Raw genomic sequence first — 12,296 nt, forward strand, 5'->3', positions numbered from 1 at the left:
ATGTTACTTAATTAAAACATTAAAGCGTATAATTTCTTTTTTTTTGTGAAATAAGTCATATCATTGACCTAGCATAAAAATTTATTTAACAAAAAAAAAATATTACCGAGAAAAAATTGTTCATGCTTGGTTTCATTTACATTTAGACAATCTCAATGATGCGCCTTTCGTATGAAATTGCATCGAGAGAATAAGCAAAGATCTTTTTTAAGACAAAAGAATATACAAAGGATTTATTGTTTATATGTATACATGTATGGATTTATAAAGAAATAAGTGCCATTGCCTTTTTGCGCTACTGTAACTGATTGCAGTTTACCTTACAATGGCCGCATTTGTCCTTTCTTTGCTGTCATCGTCTATGTCATTTGTTTGGGTACATTCTTTTTTTTCGCTTGGTTTTTCCCTACATGATAATGTACGTGGTAGCACGATGTAATCGTTTGTGTCTCAAACTTGTATATACATTTTAGACCGTATACAGCTTCTGTTTGATTTGACACGCTTCCAGTTAGTTTTCAATTTCGTTGTCACATTTTGTGAACAACTAAAACAAATGAACGATTGTTGTTTTAAATATGCAAATACTTACTGTGTTTTATATAACGAATGGATAGATGGCAGGTATAGATAGGTTGACAGTTGCTCGACGAAAGCTTGGAAACGCATTGCTCACAATAATGCGTTTTTTTCAGTGGCTATTCGAAAAATGTTTGTATTGGAACAAACATGGCTCAACTATATGGTTGGCTCATCTCTACAGCAACAACAATACTTTTGTTCAGATTGTCAAAATCTATGTGTTGGTGTGAGCCGAATGGAATGTAATGAAACATAAAACTTAGCAGTTTTTGTGTGTTGTAAGAATATGTTGTCAATGTGTTTGTTTCATTTTGAGTTCTCTACCAGTTCGGAACACGCTACCACCATACCACTATCGCTGCTGCACAAAACCTCTTAATTAAAGAACACTCCAAACACGAACCTTACTCGAGCGTACATTTCAAAACTGATACAACCCTGCAAAAAATCGTGCGATATATACCTAAGGAGAGCTGTTTACGATTGAAATTTATGTAGCCATTTGAAAAAACAATAAAAACCAAACAGCAACGAAATGAATAAAATAAAAAGGTTAAATGTGAGTGATTGGAATTATTTAAGAAAAATGCGGAGCTCTATACCGAACCTAAAATACTAGGACCATATGTTCCATTATCGTAGTATTTGTTCTGTTTTTATTGTTCTACAACACCAATACGAAAACAAATTAAGAATAATGTATTCGAGTTTTAAAATTATAAAATCCGTAAGAAATTCCGTACGGTTAGAAAGAGGACTTGTCCAACAGTACCCATAGGCGAACAAAAGAGACTTGTGTGACTCTGTCTGTAGAGGCACAAAGAGAATATGTCCGATACTACCCGTATGGATACAAAAAGGGCCTGTCGGACATTTCCCATAGGGATACAAAGAGGAAGTGTCGAACAGTACAGAAAAGATCTGTCCGACAATACCCGCAGGGGCACGCCCTGAACAGTGCCCAAAGGGGTACAAACAGGAAGTGTCGAACATTACAAAAAGGATCTGTCCGACAGTACCCGTTCAGGCATAAACAGGTACAATTGATGTCTCCATTGGACATGTTCAAACAAAAGGGACCATTCCAACCCATATAAAGATATCAGAACTGGCTATAGTCGCATACTCCTCTGCGACTCATCCCAGACTAAACGCATTTTTGCAGGGAAATTCATTTCTTCAATGTGTGTGTTGCGAACCAACTGTCAAGCGAGCATGATTGTCGTTCATTAGTGCGCAGTTATGTAATGTTTTATCTAGTGCGCTTGATAATACCACCAGTATTTATTACTAATCTGCACTAATCTGCAGAGTAAAGAATCCAAGTCCTATGTAAAAGTATAGCAGTTAGGCTGTTATTTCTTACGACCATGTGACACAAAGAAATATAAAAAAGAATTAAAAAATAAAAGCAAAAAGTAAACTAAATGAAAAAGTATAAACCAATCGAAAGTATCAAAAACAAACGAAATCGCTGGTAGGGCAAATCATTGTTTGAATATATTTTGCGGCAAATTCAGCTTACGTAGAAGGCGGAACCAACTACCGTCGGCCGTACGTACGCTAATAATGGTAGTTGTAGTAGAATTTGGTCGCTATGGAGTTTGTTGTTATTGTATTGGACATTCAGCTTTTGACGTCATTTGTTTGCACACCATTTTATACCTTATCTCCTACCTACCAAATTGGGCGTTGCCATGTATTCTTTTATTATATGAATATTTAGCAATTTTCAACACCTTCGAACCGAAAGAGAACCAACTGACTAAAGCACAAATAATAATCAGTAAAAACCAAGCAATCAACTGCAAATTATTTGTGTACAACCCTCCATGCCAAAAAAAAAAACACTCCAAGCCAAATTAACCAAATGCATTCTCGCCTTTGAACAAACTGAACATTAATAAGCAACCATTATAATATTTTCCTTTTTCAACTTCCTTCTCTACTTACAGATAAAATCCAATGATGGACTGCCACAACGTATCTGTCCAAAATGTACGGCACAATTTTATATTATCCACAAGTTTCGTCGCAAATGCCTCAAGGTACAAATTAGATTGCGATCCCTACTCAATAAAACGAATAGTTGGGAATATGAAGAACTGTTGGCGCGAGCGACAGCAGAACTAACAGAGGAACAACAACAACAGCAATCTAAGCAGCAGCATGAAACTCCAGCGCAAAGTAAGCCAAAGTTTTCGTCGTCGAAATCAGCATCGAAGCCAAATACAAGTAATTGGCAAAGACGGCGAGACCAAGAAACACAAACAGTGTTTGAAATGCTGGAGAGAACGACGACGACGAAGACGAGTGCGTTGAGCGTGAATGTGCCACCGGTGTTGGACATTGGCAACGATTTAATTAACGATAACTACAACAAATCGGCACATTTGTTGATGGTGGGGTCGGAGCTGGGCGCGAATAATGTAGATAACATTCAAAGCAGCAATAACAATAACAACAGCAAAAAGTCCAAGTTATCTGCTGCTAGACCAACGACAATGCCGTCTCCACCTAAGAAAACAGCAAAATCAGCACCAACCTCTTGCTCAATAGTAATCTCCGAAACCATACAACTAAACCACCCATCAACGGGCGATGAGCTGACAAAATCGAAAACGAAAATACCAAGCAGCAGCGATTTGACTACGTTGGATTTTGAGGAGGCTTTGGATAGCGGTCGTAGTGATCGTAGTGTCGATCAAGAGTCGCTATTGGCAACACACATTATTTTTAAACCAGCGTTAAATGTTGTTAGCCCAACAACACCGACGAGAAGAAAATATACACGAAGAAAGCCGATCGCCTATCAAACGAATGGGAATGAATTATCCTGCTCACCCACTGTTAAGGTGAAAGAGGAGAGGTGCGAAGTTGATTGTCTTAGCTCCGCCACTGTCGCTGTCAATGTCGGTGATAACAATGGCGTTGAGGTGAAAAATGAGGCGTTGGCATGGGCGCAGGGAGAACAAATAGAACTGGAAGTCGCCGCTATGTCTGCGGAGACAAATGCTGTAGCCAATACGGCGTTCATAACATCGTTCCCAACAAAGCATACCGTAAGCTGTGAACAACCCGCAAAACGTGCACGAGAACGAGGTGATGGTGAGGAGGATGAACAACATAATGATGCATGCCAACGAGAAAAAGGTGAAGGAGATCAGAGAGAAACAGAAGCGGAAATCGCGTCAGCAGCAGTATTTATGGATACGCGACACGCCTACTTCACAGCCTACGAGGAAGATGCGACCACGGCGGCAAACTCATGTGATGCTCATATATTAATAGGACGCTACGGCGTTGGCGGCGGCAATGTTGTTAAAGCTATCTCTGATGAGGCTACAAATGCAATGTACACTTCGTGGCAAAGTAATGTAGAGAATGATTTGGTGCGACCAGCTGTTGTTGCTAACTTCACAATGGAAACACCAATGGATGTTGTCGACAATGTTAGGACAAGACTGGAGCGTCAACAGGAGAAACCGATTAGCGGTCAAGAAGTTGCAATAACGATGGGGTGGAACCAAACATTGGGAGCAATGGCTGGGGCGACGGAGATGTGCGCAGTATTGGCGGTAACCGAAGCCCCAGCGAATGATGTACAAAGCAGTAAACAAATATTGGAAGCGTCTGAGATTAGTAATTTACCAATTTTAGCGGCAACAAAGCAAACGACGACGTGCAACGACGAGACTGTGAAAGATGATGGTGTGGCTGCCTCACAGATAATTGTCAGTGAAACTGATGCAGCTAAAGCGGTTGCGGCGGCGGCAATCGAAGATAATAATAAGGCAGTTATTACTGGCAACACTTTAAAGTCAAGTTTGGATTGGAGTTTGAGTATGAGAAATGCAAACGACGTGAGCAAAGACAAGGGATACTTCGGCAGGCACGAACATCGTTTACTAACTGACGAACGACGATTTGCTGTTGAAAATAATGTGGCTGTTACTGATGTTGATGGTGATGATGTTAAAGGCGTTGAAACGCTAATGGCAACAGTTGAAGTGCGGCCGCAAACAACAGAAACAACAAAAACAGCAACAGCAACACAAAGTCCAAGTATAACTAACAACCAAACTATTAAGTTTGATGCGGCAACAACAACACATTCAGAAGAAATGATTTTGCGCTTGAAAGAAACGGAAACTCAAACAGACTTAGAAACATCCGACACCACCTCAAATGCTGCCTTCTCCTCTTCCGCCTCGTCAGCTTTTGTAACAAAAGCTGCACTTAAAGCTTACAGCACCTCACCAAAATGTCGTTCATTTGCGCGTCGTCACATGCATCATAAGTTACGACGTACATTTAAGGGTCCTATTGCTCAGCTACTCGCGTCTTCCCCCTCTTCAACATCGGCTGCAGCGGCAGCTTTCACAGCTATGCATTATAAAAAAAAGCAATTACGACGCAGTATTGGTCTTACACATTTAATTAGTGAACGTAAAGATGATGCAACCCCCGCGTCGGCGGCTATCACAACAAGTACAGACTCAACCACTAGTAGTAGCAGCAATGGTATGCTGGAAGAAGCTATATCGACATCACCACAACCAACTTTCTCATATTATGCGACCGCGCATCGTGGACGACGACGTCTTAAATGGCGAGAGCGTTCACGGCTGCCATATTTCGATAAGCATATGCATCAACACGTGAACTTGGAAGAGGTGGAGAGCGCGGCGACAATAAATAATGACGTACAAGCTGATAATGAAAGTTCACAGACTACAGCGACAACGAAAGAGTTACCCTCGTGTTTTGTACGTTTGAGACGTTTAGAAAACAGTGAATTAAGCGATAAGCCTACAACCACCTTAGTGGAAACAAAAGAGAACGCAGAGCAAGCGCAGTGCACCACAAACGAAAAAAGAACAACAGATGTGTCCATGACTGATGCAGCAACGTCGTTTGAGGGTGAATTCGAAGCAATAACTATTATTGGCTCAAATGATGATGATGGTAGTACACGCATTACACTCAAACGTAAATTACCCGTTGAAGAGATCGAACGTCTATCTTCGACTAGGTCTCCTTGGCGGACAAAAGCTGAAATGAAAGAAAGTCTACAACAGCAGGCAGCATTGGAGAAGGCGAAGGTGGCAGAAGAGACAGATGAGCAGCTTACGCTTTACACGCAGGATGTGGTTGAGCGCTTTGGAACTTACAGAGAGACCGAAAAGACTGACATGAGCTTCACCGAGACGTGTGAGACAGACGGAGATAGTGCAGGTACAACATCGGGCTTAGAACGCCGTAGCAAACGTATTAAGAAACGACGTAAAATGTGGGAAGAGGCTCACAAAAGTAATGCAACAACCGCAAGCAGCAGTGACGGTAAAGTTATGCCTATCATTTTAAAACTGGTGCAAGAGAAACGTCCCGATGGTTGCTTATCATGTACACCAAAGAGTGAGACAACTAGCACAGCTGCTCAACTTGTACGCGGTGCTCTGGTTTCGAAAATGTCTGCTGCACGTTACCATGTGGTTGGCGCTGGGAATATATCGCAGCCACAAGGTGACGAGCCAAATACTGTAGTGCCACAAAAACGCAGGCGTCACCGTCCAAAGCGTAGCTGTTGTCGTGACGGCTGTATGACCGATGACACAACTGAAGATGATAGTGCGACAACTGTAAGAGGCAGCTATCAAACTAGCCGCCTCCTTCCACCTCCATCAATTAGCAAAATTAAAGGAGGCAAGATGATAATAGATAATGTGAATATTTTGAATGCCAAAACCTGTGTGGAGTCAACCAAAGAAAATTGTGATAATAATAAAAAGGGTCGTCCATCACCGAGCGATGTTTCGACGACGACGTCAATGACATTCCCAACCACTTCCTATAATCTCAAAACAAATAAGATGAGTTTACCTAGCCAGTTGGTGCCTTTGCTGCCTTTACTTCCAGCACTTTTGCCAACATCATCATCAGCACAAACGCATAAAAAGGATGATGCAGCCCAGCAACAATTTGTGCCAACTAAAACGTCACCAGCGACACCTATGTCTCTAAAGACATTTTCCTCACTTGTGTCGACATCGTCAAAGGCTGTGCTCCATACTTCTCCAGTGAAATCTAATGTGAAGCCAAATAAGGACTCTATGCAATCTTCATCAGCAGCCACAGCAATAGAAACCGTGCTGCCCTCACCTAAATCCACGTTATCGTCTGCAATTTCCAATCCAGTCTCGGTTCTATTGCGTAATCAATTAATAGTACGCGTGCCGCTTTCTGCATTATCTGCTGAATTCAAAAGAAAATTTTGCCCAACCACCACCAGTGTGCAAAATACACCAATTAAGGCTGGACCAACAGTGTCAACGGAGAATGTAGCGTATGCGTCGCCAAAGAAAACGACAAGTCCCCAGGCGACAACGGGAATTCAAGGAACTGAAATTTCGCATGATAAAATAATGGCGTGTGGCGAAGAAAATACTGCACATGCCGAGCATAATAATAAGAAAAATAATAGTAACAACAATACTTGTAGCGACGAAAATAATTCCAGTAAATCCGCAACTGCATTAAGTCTGGAATCAACTGCCGCCACAGCAGCTACAACATCTAGTACAAAAGCAACAATTTCAACCCATCAACTCTCAACGGAGACTGCCGGCGACAAACAAACACAGTCAGCTTCTGGTGGCGACATTAACACTTCAAAATGCAACTCACAACACACAGTACAAGGAAAGGATATGAATACGCAATTTATGCGTGGTGATGCTGGAGGTAACAGTCGCTATGAGAGTGAACAAAGTGACTTTATGGGCTTCAGTGATGGCACTGGGTCAAGTCCCAACGGGCACAAGGGATGTACAGCGAAAAGCAATAGCAACAGTGGAAACAACGATTATAGTGCTACAAGAACAAACTTACATGATATTATTAGCGAAATCGCACCAGCTTTAGCTGATGATGAGTCTGAGGCGCCGCAGGCCAACGAATTACAGGCCACATTACCCGCTGGTGAGGTAACCGTTGCATTACTCGCCGAGGCTGAAGCAGAAGCTGATACACGTTCACCCTTACATGCTACAACCTCTCACGCTCCATTACACGCACAAACCCCGCAACGTACTCAACTACTTAGTGAGACGAATTTGAGCGAGATGCAAGATGTGGAAACAACACTGAGCGGAATTCTTAATGAAATGCAAGATCAACACATTTATACACCAGTGTCGTCAAGCGCAGATGACTTTTTTGCACAATCAGTTTACTCACCACTTTCCGAACCACCAGCTACACCTACGCATAGCATGTATGCCGAAAGTCCGCTTGGAGGTATAGGTAGTGTGGGTAGTAGCAGCATGGCCGGCGGTGGTGGCAGTCTCTCTGTGGCTTCGAGTCCTTATGTCCAACATATACACATGGAACCAGGGAGTGTGAGTAGCGGGCAGATGTCCGAACCGTCTCCGCTGCCTGCACCTATATCTGTAGGTCCATCACCACATCATCATCCGCACCACCACCAGCCGCAACAATCAGCTCCAGGTTATAGCAAACAGTATGCTAATAAATATGGCGAATGTTTCACGGAGGATAGTACACAATCTGAGTTGATCGGTTTCCAAAATGATATACCCTGCTTTGAGAATATTGAGTTGGTAGCAACAGCTGCAAAAACGGCTTCCTCAAGTCCGGCAAGCTGTCATAATGGCCAAAACGAACACGATGTAGAAAAAACGAAGAATGGCGGCGCGTCAGCGGTGGCCGTGGCAGAGGTCGCTGCAATACCTGCTCATGTAGATCCTAATTGCAAGGTGGTCGATGCGGAGGCGTCCCCAGTACAGTACATAGCAGTTGCGCAGAGCTCAGAGGCTAATGATGGCATTGGCTTAGTATGCGCTGCAGAATCCCAAACGCCTGGCTTGGCCACGTCTGAGGGAGATGAGGGTATAGCTGGGAAGGAGTATGCGGTCGATAATGCGACACTCGCGCAGCTGCTTAACGACTTCGAGGCAACGGAGCGTGAGACAATAAGACGCGAAGAGGAGGAGGAGCGGCTACGAAAACAAAAAGAAATGGAAGACGAGCAGCAGCCGCAGCTGGTGCAAGCTCACCTTGTTGAGCAACAACTAATGGAACAACAACTGGTTCAGGTTGAGGTTGTACAAGCGCAACAAGCCATGCAACAACACCATAATGATGATGATATGCTCAAACACCAGCAATTACTGCAACACCAAAAAGATCAAGAGCATCTAATGAGGCAGCAATTACTCGAGCAGCAACAACGGGATCAATTAATGCAGCAACAACATTTATTAGATCAACAGCAGCGTTTGCAGCAGCAACAGCATCAACAAATGTATGAACAACAGCGCAAGCAACAACAACGCCCTCAAATTTATAACCAAACGCTAGTAGCAACGTCGAAGCACGCGCCGACCCACGCTCGAAGTGGTCAACAGCACCAACAGAAACAGCACTACGTAACCTTGCCGCCCAGTTGTGCATATGAAGCTGCTCAAATGCAGCTAGCACAAACAGCAGACCCCATTCAGCCGATGCACAATCTGGGAATGGGTGTCAATCTTTATGCACACAATATCGTTCCGGGACAAGAAATACAATGGACGTCATCCGCGGATCTTACAAACCTTTCGCCGACATTTATAGGAGCGCCTGGTGCCAGTGGTGGTGCCACAACCTATTACATCAATGCCGCCGATTTGTATCAACCCAATGTGATAGCAACACAAGAACAGCAACATCTGCCATCACTTCACCATCATCATCACCAGCCACAACAACATCAACTCCAGCTGCGTGAGCAACAACTACACCCGATTGAGTTGGAAAAATGCTCCATTATTGATGCGAACGATAACTACATTGAGAGTATGCCTGATGGAGAGGTGGCTATTCAACGCCAATCGTGCCAACAACAACAGCAGCAACAGCAACAACAAATAATGATAGTGATACCGCAAGAATATAGTACACCAGGAGCAGGTAGCACAACAGCACAGTTGTATACAACAACCGGTACACCTGATCAAGTCGGCACCACATATCACTTATCACAAACACCACAAACCGTTATCATGCAACATGGACAACCGCAAGCGTTACAGATGAGCGGTGTCAACTTGAGTCCGCAATTCATTTCCGCACAATCTACACAACGTGTGGGACATCACACGCCATCTCCACGCCATTTGCAACATTATCAACTTCGCAATGCCTCAAACACATTGGGTCGTCCTCTACGCTGCGCATCAACTCCTTCCGCATCGAATTATCAACACCGACACCAACAATCAGCGCAAGTGATACAACCCCCACAACAGCTACAAATACAGCAGCAGCACATGCTTCAGCAACAACAACTACAACAACACCAACAAATTGTTTCACCGAAAATGCGTATGGCGCAACATTTGCGCTCACGTCAACTAGCCTTACAAAAACAACAGCAGCAGCAACTGATTCAGCCGCATTCACCATCGCGACCTCAGGGGGGTGTCACAGCAGCAGCGAATGGTGCAACGCCTGCACAAAAAGTAAACTTAGTTTGCCGTTTTTGTCACAAGCGTCCAAAATTCACCAGCAATTTGGATTATAGTAACCATATTATTGCTATGCATCCCGTAGAAACACCATACAATTGTCCTTATTGCCCTATGCATTTTACTCGTCGTGTTAAACGTGAAAAGCACATTGTCGAAGAACATGGTGCGCATCGTTTCCAATGCGCTCAATGCGGCCAAAGCTTTTGTACTCAACGCACGCTCGATCAGCATTTACAGCGCGCGCATGCTTTGGATCCAACAACACCATCTACTCAGCCGAAACAAGCACAAGTAGTAGCAGTGCAACGAAACCGTCAGCCACGACAGATTGCTCCAAGTATAAAGACCACACAACAGGCAGCAAGTGAACAACAAATGCAACAACGCCGGAAATGCTATCTTCAACAGCGTCCTACTTGGCTCGAATGTCGTAATCGCACCGCCACAACAATAGCATCATCGGCAGCAGCTGCAGCATCCAATTCGCAAACGTCGATGGTGCGTGTAGAAGATGTACATTTGCAAGTTTACGATGATGCGGCCAAAGGCAAGAAGTGTAAGTAAATTGGACTTTGAATATTTGGTTGGTATATTTTTTCGTTTTGTTTCGTTTATGAATAGAATTAGGATGCAGAGTTAAGGGGAGATTAAAAATACAATTTTGGAATATTTATTGTACATGTATAATTGCAAAAGAATAGAGATATTCTTAATTAAAATATACTCCATACATATTTGGAAATGTTGCTGAAAATTTATTTTGAGATATAAACATCCGGTTGGATGCTCAATCAAGCGTTCCAAGACTCGACGTAGCGCCACTGATATATTTATGTATGTACATGTAAAATATGCCTCTTATGCCCACAAAAATACCGTCGTTCCATAGTGTTGGGGGCCCTCTCGAAATGGCCATAGATAAGACCGTTCATCGGAGTTGTACTTTGCATGGCGAAAACTTTGGAGGGATCACATTTCCATAGCTAGACGAGCTAAATTGACTGAGCATGAGCTTTTTAGCATCTGTATATGTATAGTATGCCTGCCGGCTAATCTGGAGATTCAGAACTTATCGGGTATTCAGCAGGCTCACACCGCTACGTGGCGGCTACCTCTTTGAGTGTAACAACTCTTAAGAACCTTCAAAACTATAATGTCAATTGGATAGTATCAACAAGGCTATACGGATTTTCTGGTTGTCTGGTGGTTAGCGAAAAGCGACAGTTTTGGAATTCCTCTCTGAAGCCTTAAGAATATTTAGGTTCGATGGGAATACGTAAGCTATAGGCAGCTAGTATAACTTGTGCCCGTCTTTCTGAATATAGATCTGGGCTTTGATTGCATCATGATGGAGCCCAAGGCTTTTGTGGGCATCCAATTTTCCCACAATGTGTTTGATTTCAGCGTTATCTAAAGATGTTCTCCCAATGGCTATTTATATAATTGACTTCTGTACGTCGCACAGTGGCGCCTTTTGAGTTTTTTCTTTGCAAAAATCATAACTTTTGAACCAATGAAGATATGTTGAAAAATTCAAATACAAATGAAAGCTAACTATTTGAAGTTTTATTATGTGAAAGCTCAGTGTCACAGATACAGGGTGCTTCAAAAAAATTCGTCAAAGTCCAAAATTTTTAGAAAAATGCAAAAACAAAATGTTTTTAGTAAAAAATAAAAAAAAATAAAATGAGATTTGACTTATAATGACATTAAATAAGATAAACTTATGATTTTAATAAGATAGCGTGGCGCTGCCCACTTATGATAAAAAGTTGTATCTAAGTAGTCGCGTAATCAATAACTACCAAAATCGATAGACGTATTGTTTCTTTTAAATGGCAATACTCTTATAAAACTCAAATGTCCGTTTTTGGTGCCACAATAACAAGGTGCTTCAAAATTCATAGTAAAATTTTACATGTTTTTTTTTAATTTATAAGCCAAATATGTATTTTATTAATAACTAAAAGTTATTGAAAGTGGTTCAATGAAATTTAATTTGAGCTAAAGATTAAACAGCCAACGAATTTTGGAAAAAGGAAGTGGTACTGCCCATTTATGCTAAAAAGTGTGATCTTAGTAACCGCTTTACCAATTTGTACCAAACTCGATAGACGTATTGATTTCTATAAAAATGTAATACTCGTTTGAAGGCGAAATGCCTAAGCTTTAAAATAAATT

General features: G+C 42.3%; 1 protein-coding gene across 12 annotated transcripts in view; it reads left to right on the forward strand.

The window, feature by feature from the left end:
• The window catches only part of LOC137236385 (platelet binding protein GspB-like), a 498,764-nt gene that overhangs the window by 430,047 nt on the left and 56,421 nt on the right, over positions 1–12,296 (forward strand). For all 12 annotated transcript variants that reach the window (XM_067758931.1, XM_067758926.1, XM_067758936.1 and 9 more), the window contains one exon: positions 2,538–10,671. In XM_067758931.1, the coding sequence (XP_067615032.1) occupies positions 2,538–10,671 (8,134 nt within the window). The remainder of the gene's footprint in view (positions 1–2,537; positions 10,672–12,296) is intronic.

This window comes from Eurosta solidaginis, chromosome 1 (assembly GCF_040869045.1).
Source record: "Eurosta solidaginis isolate ZX-2024a chromosome 1, ASM4086904v1, whole genome shotgun sequence".
NCBI lineage: Eukaryota > Metazoa > Arthropoda > Insecta > Diptera > Tephritidae > Eurosta > Eurosta solidaginis.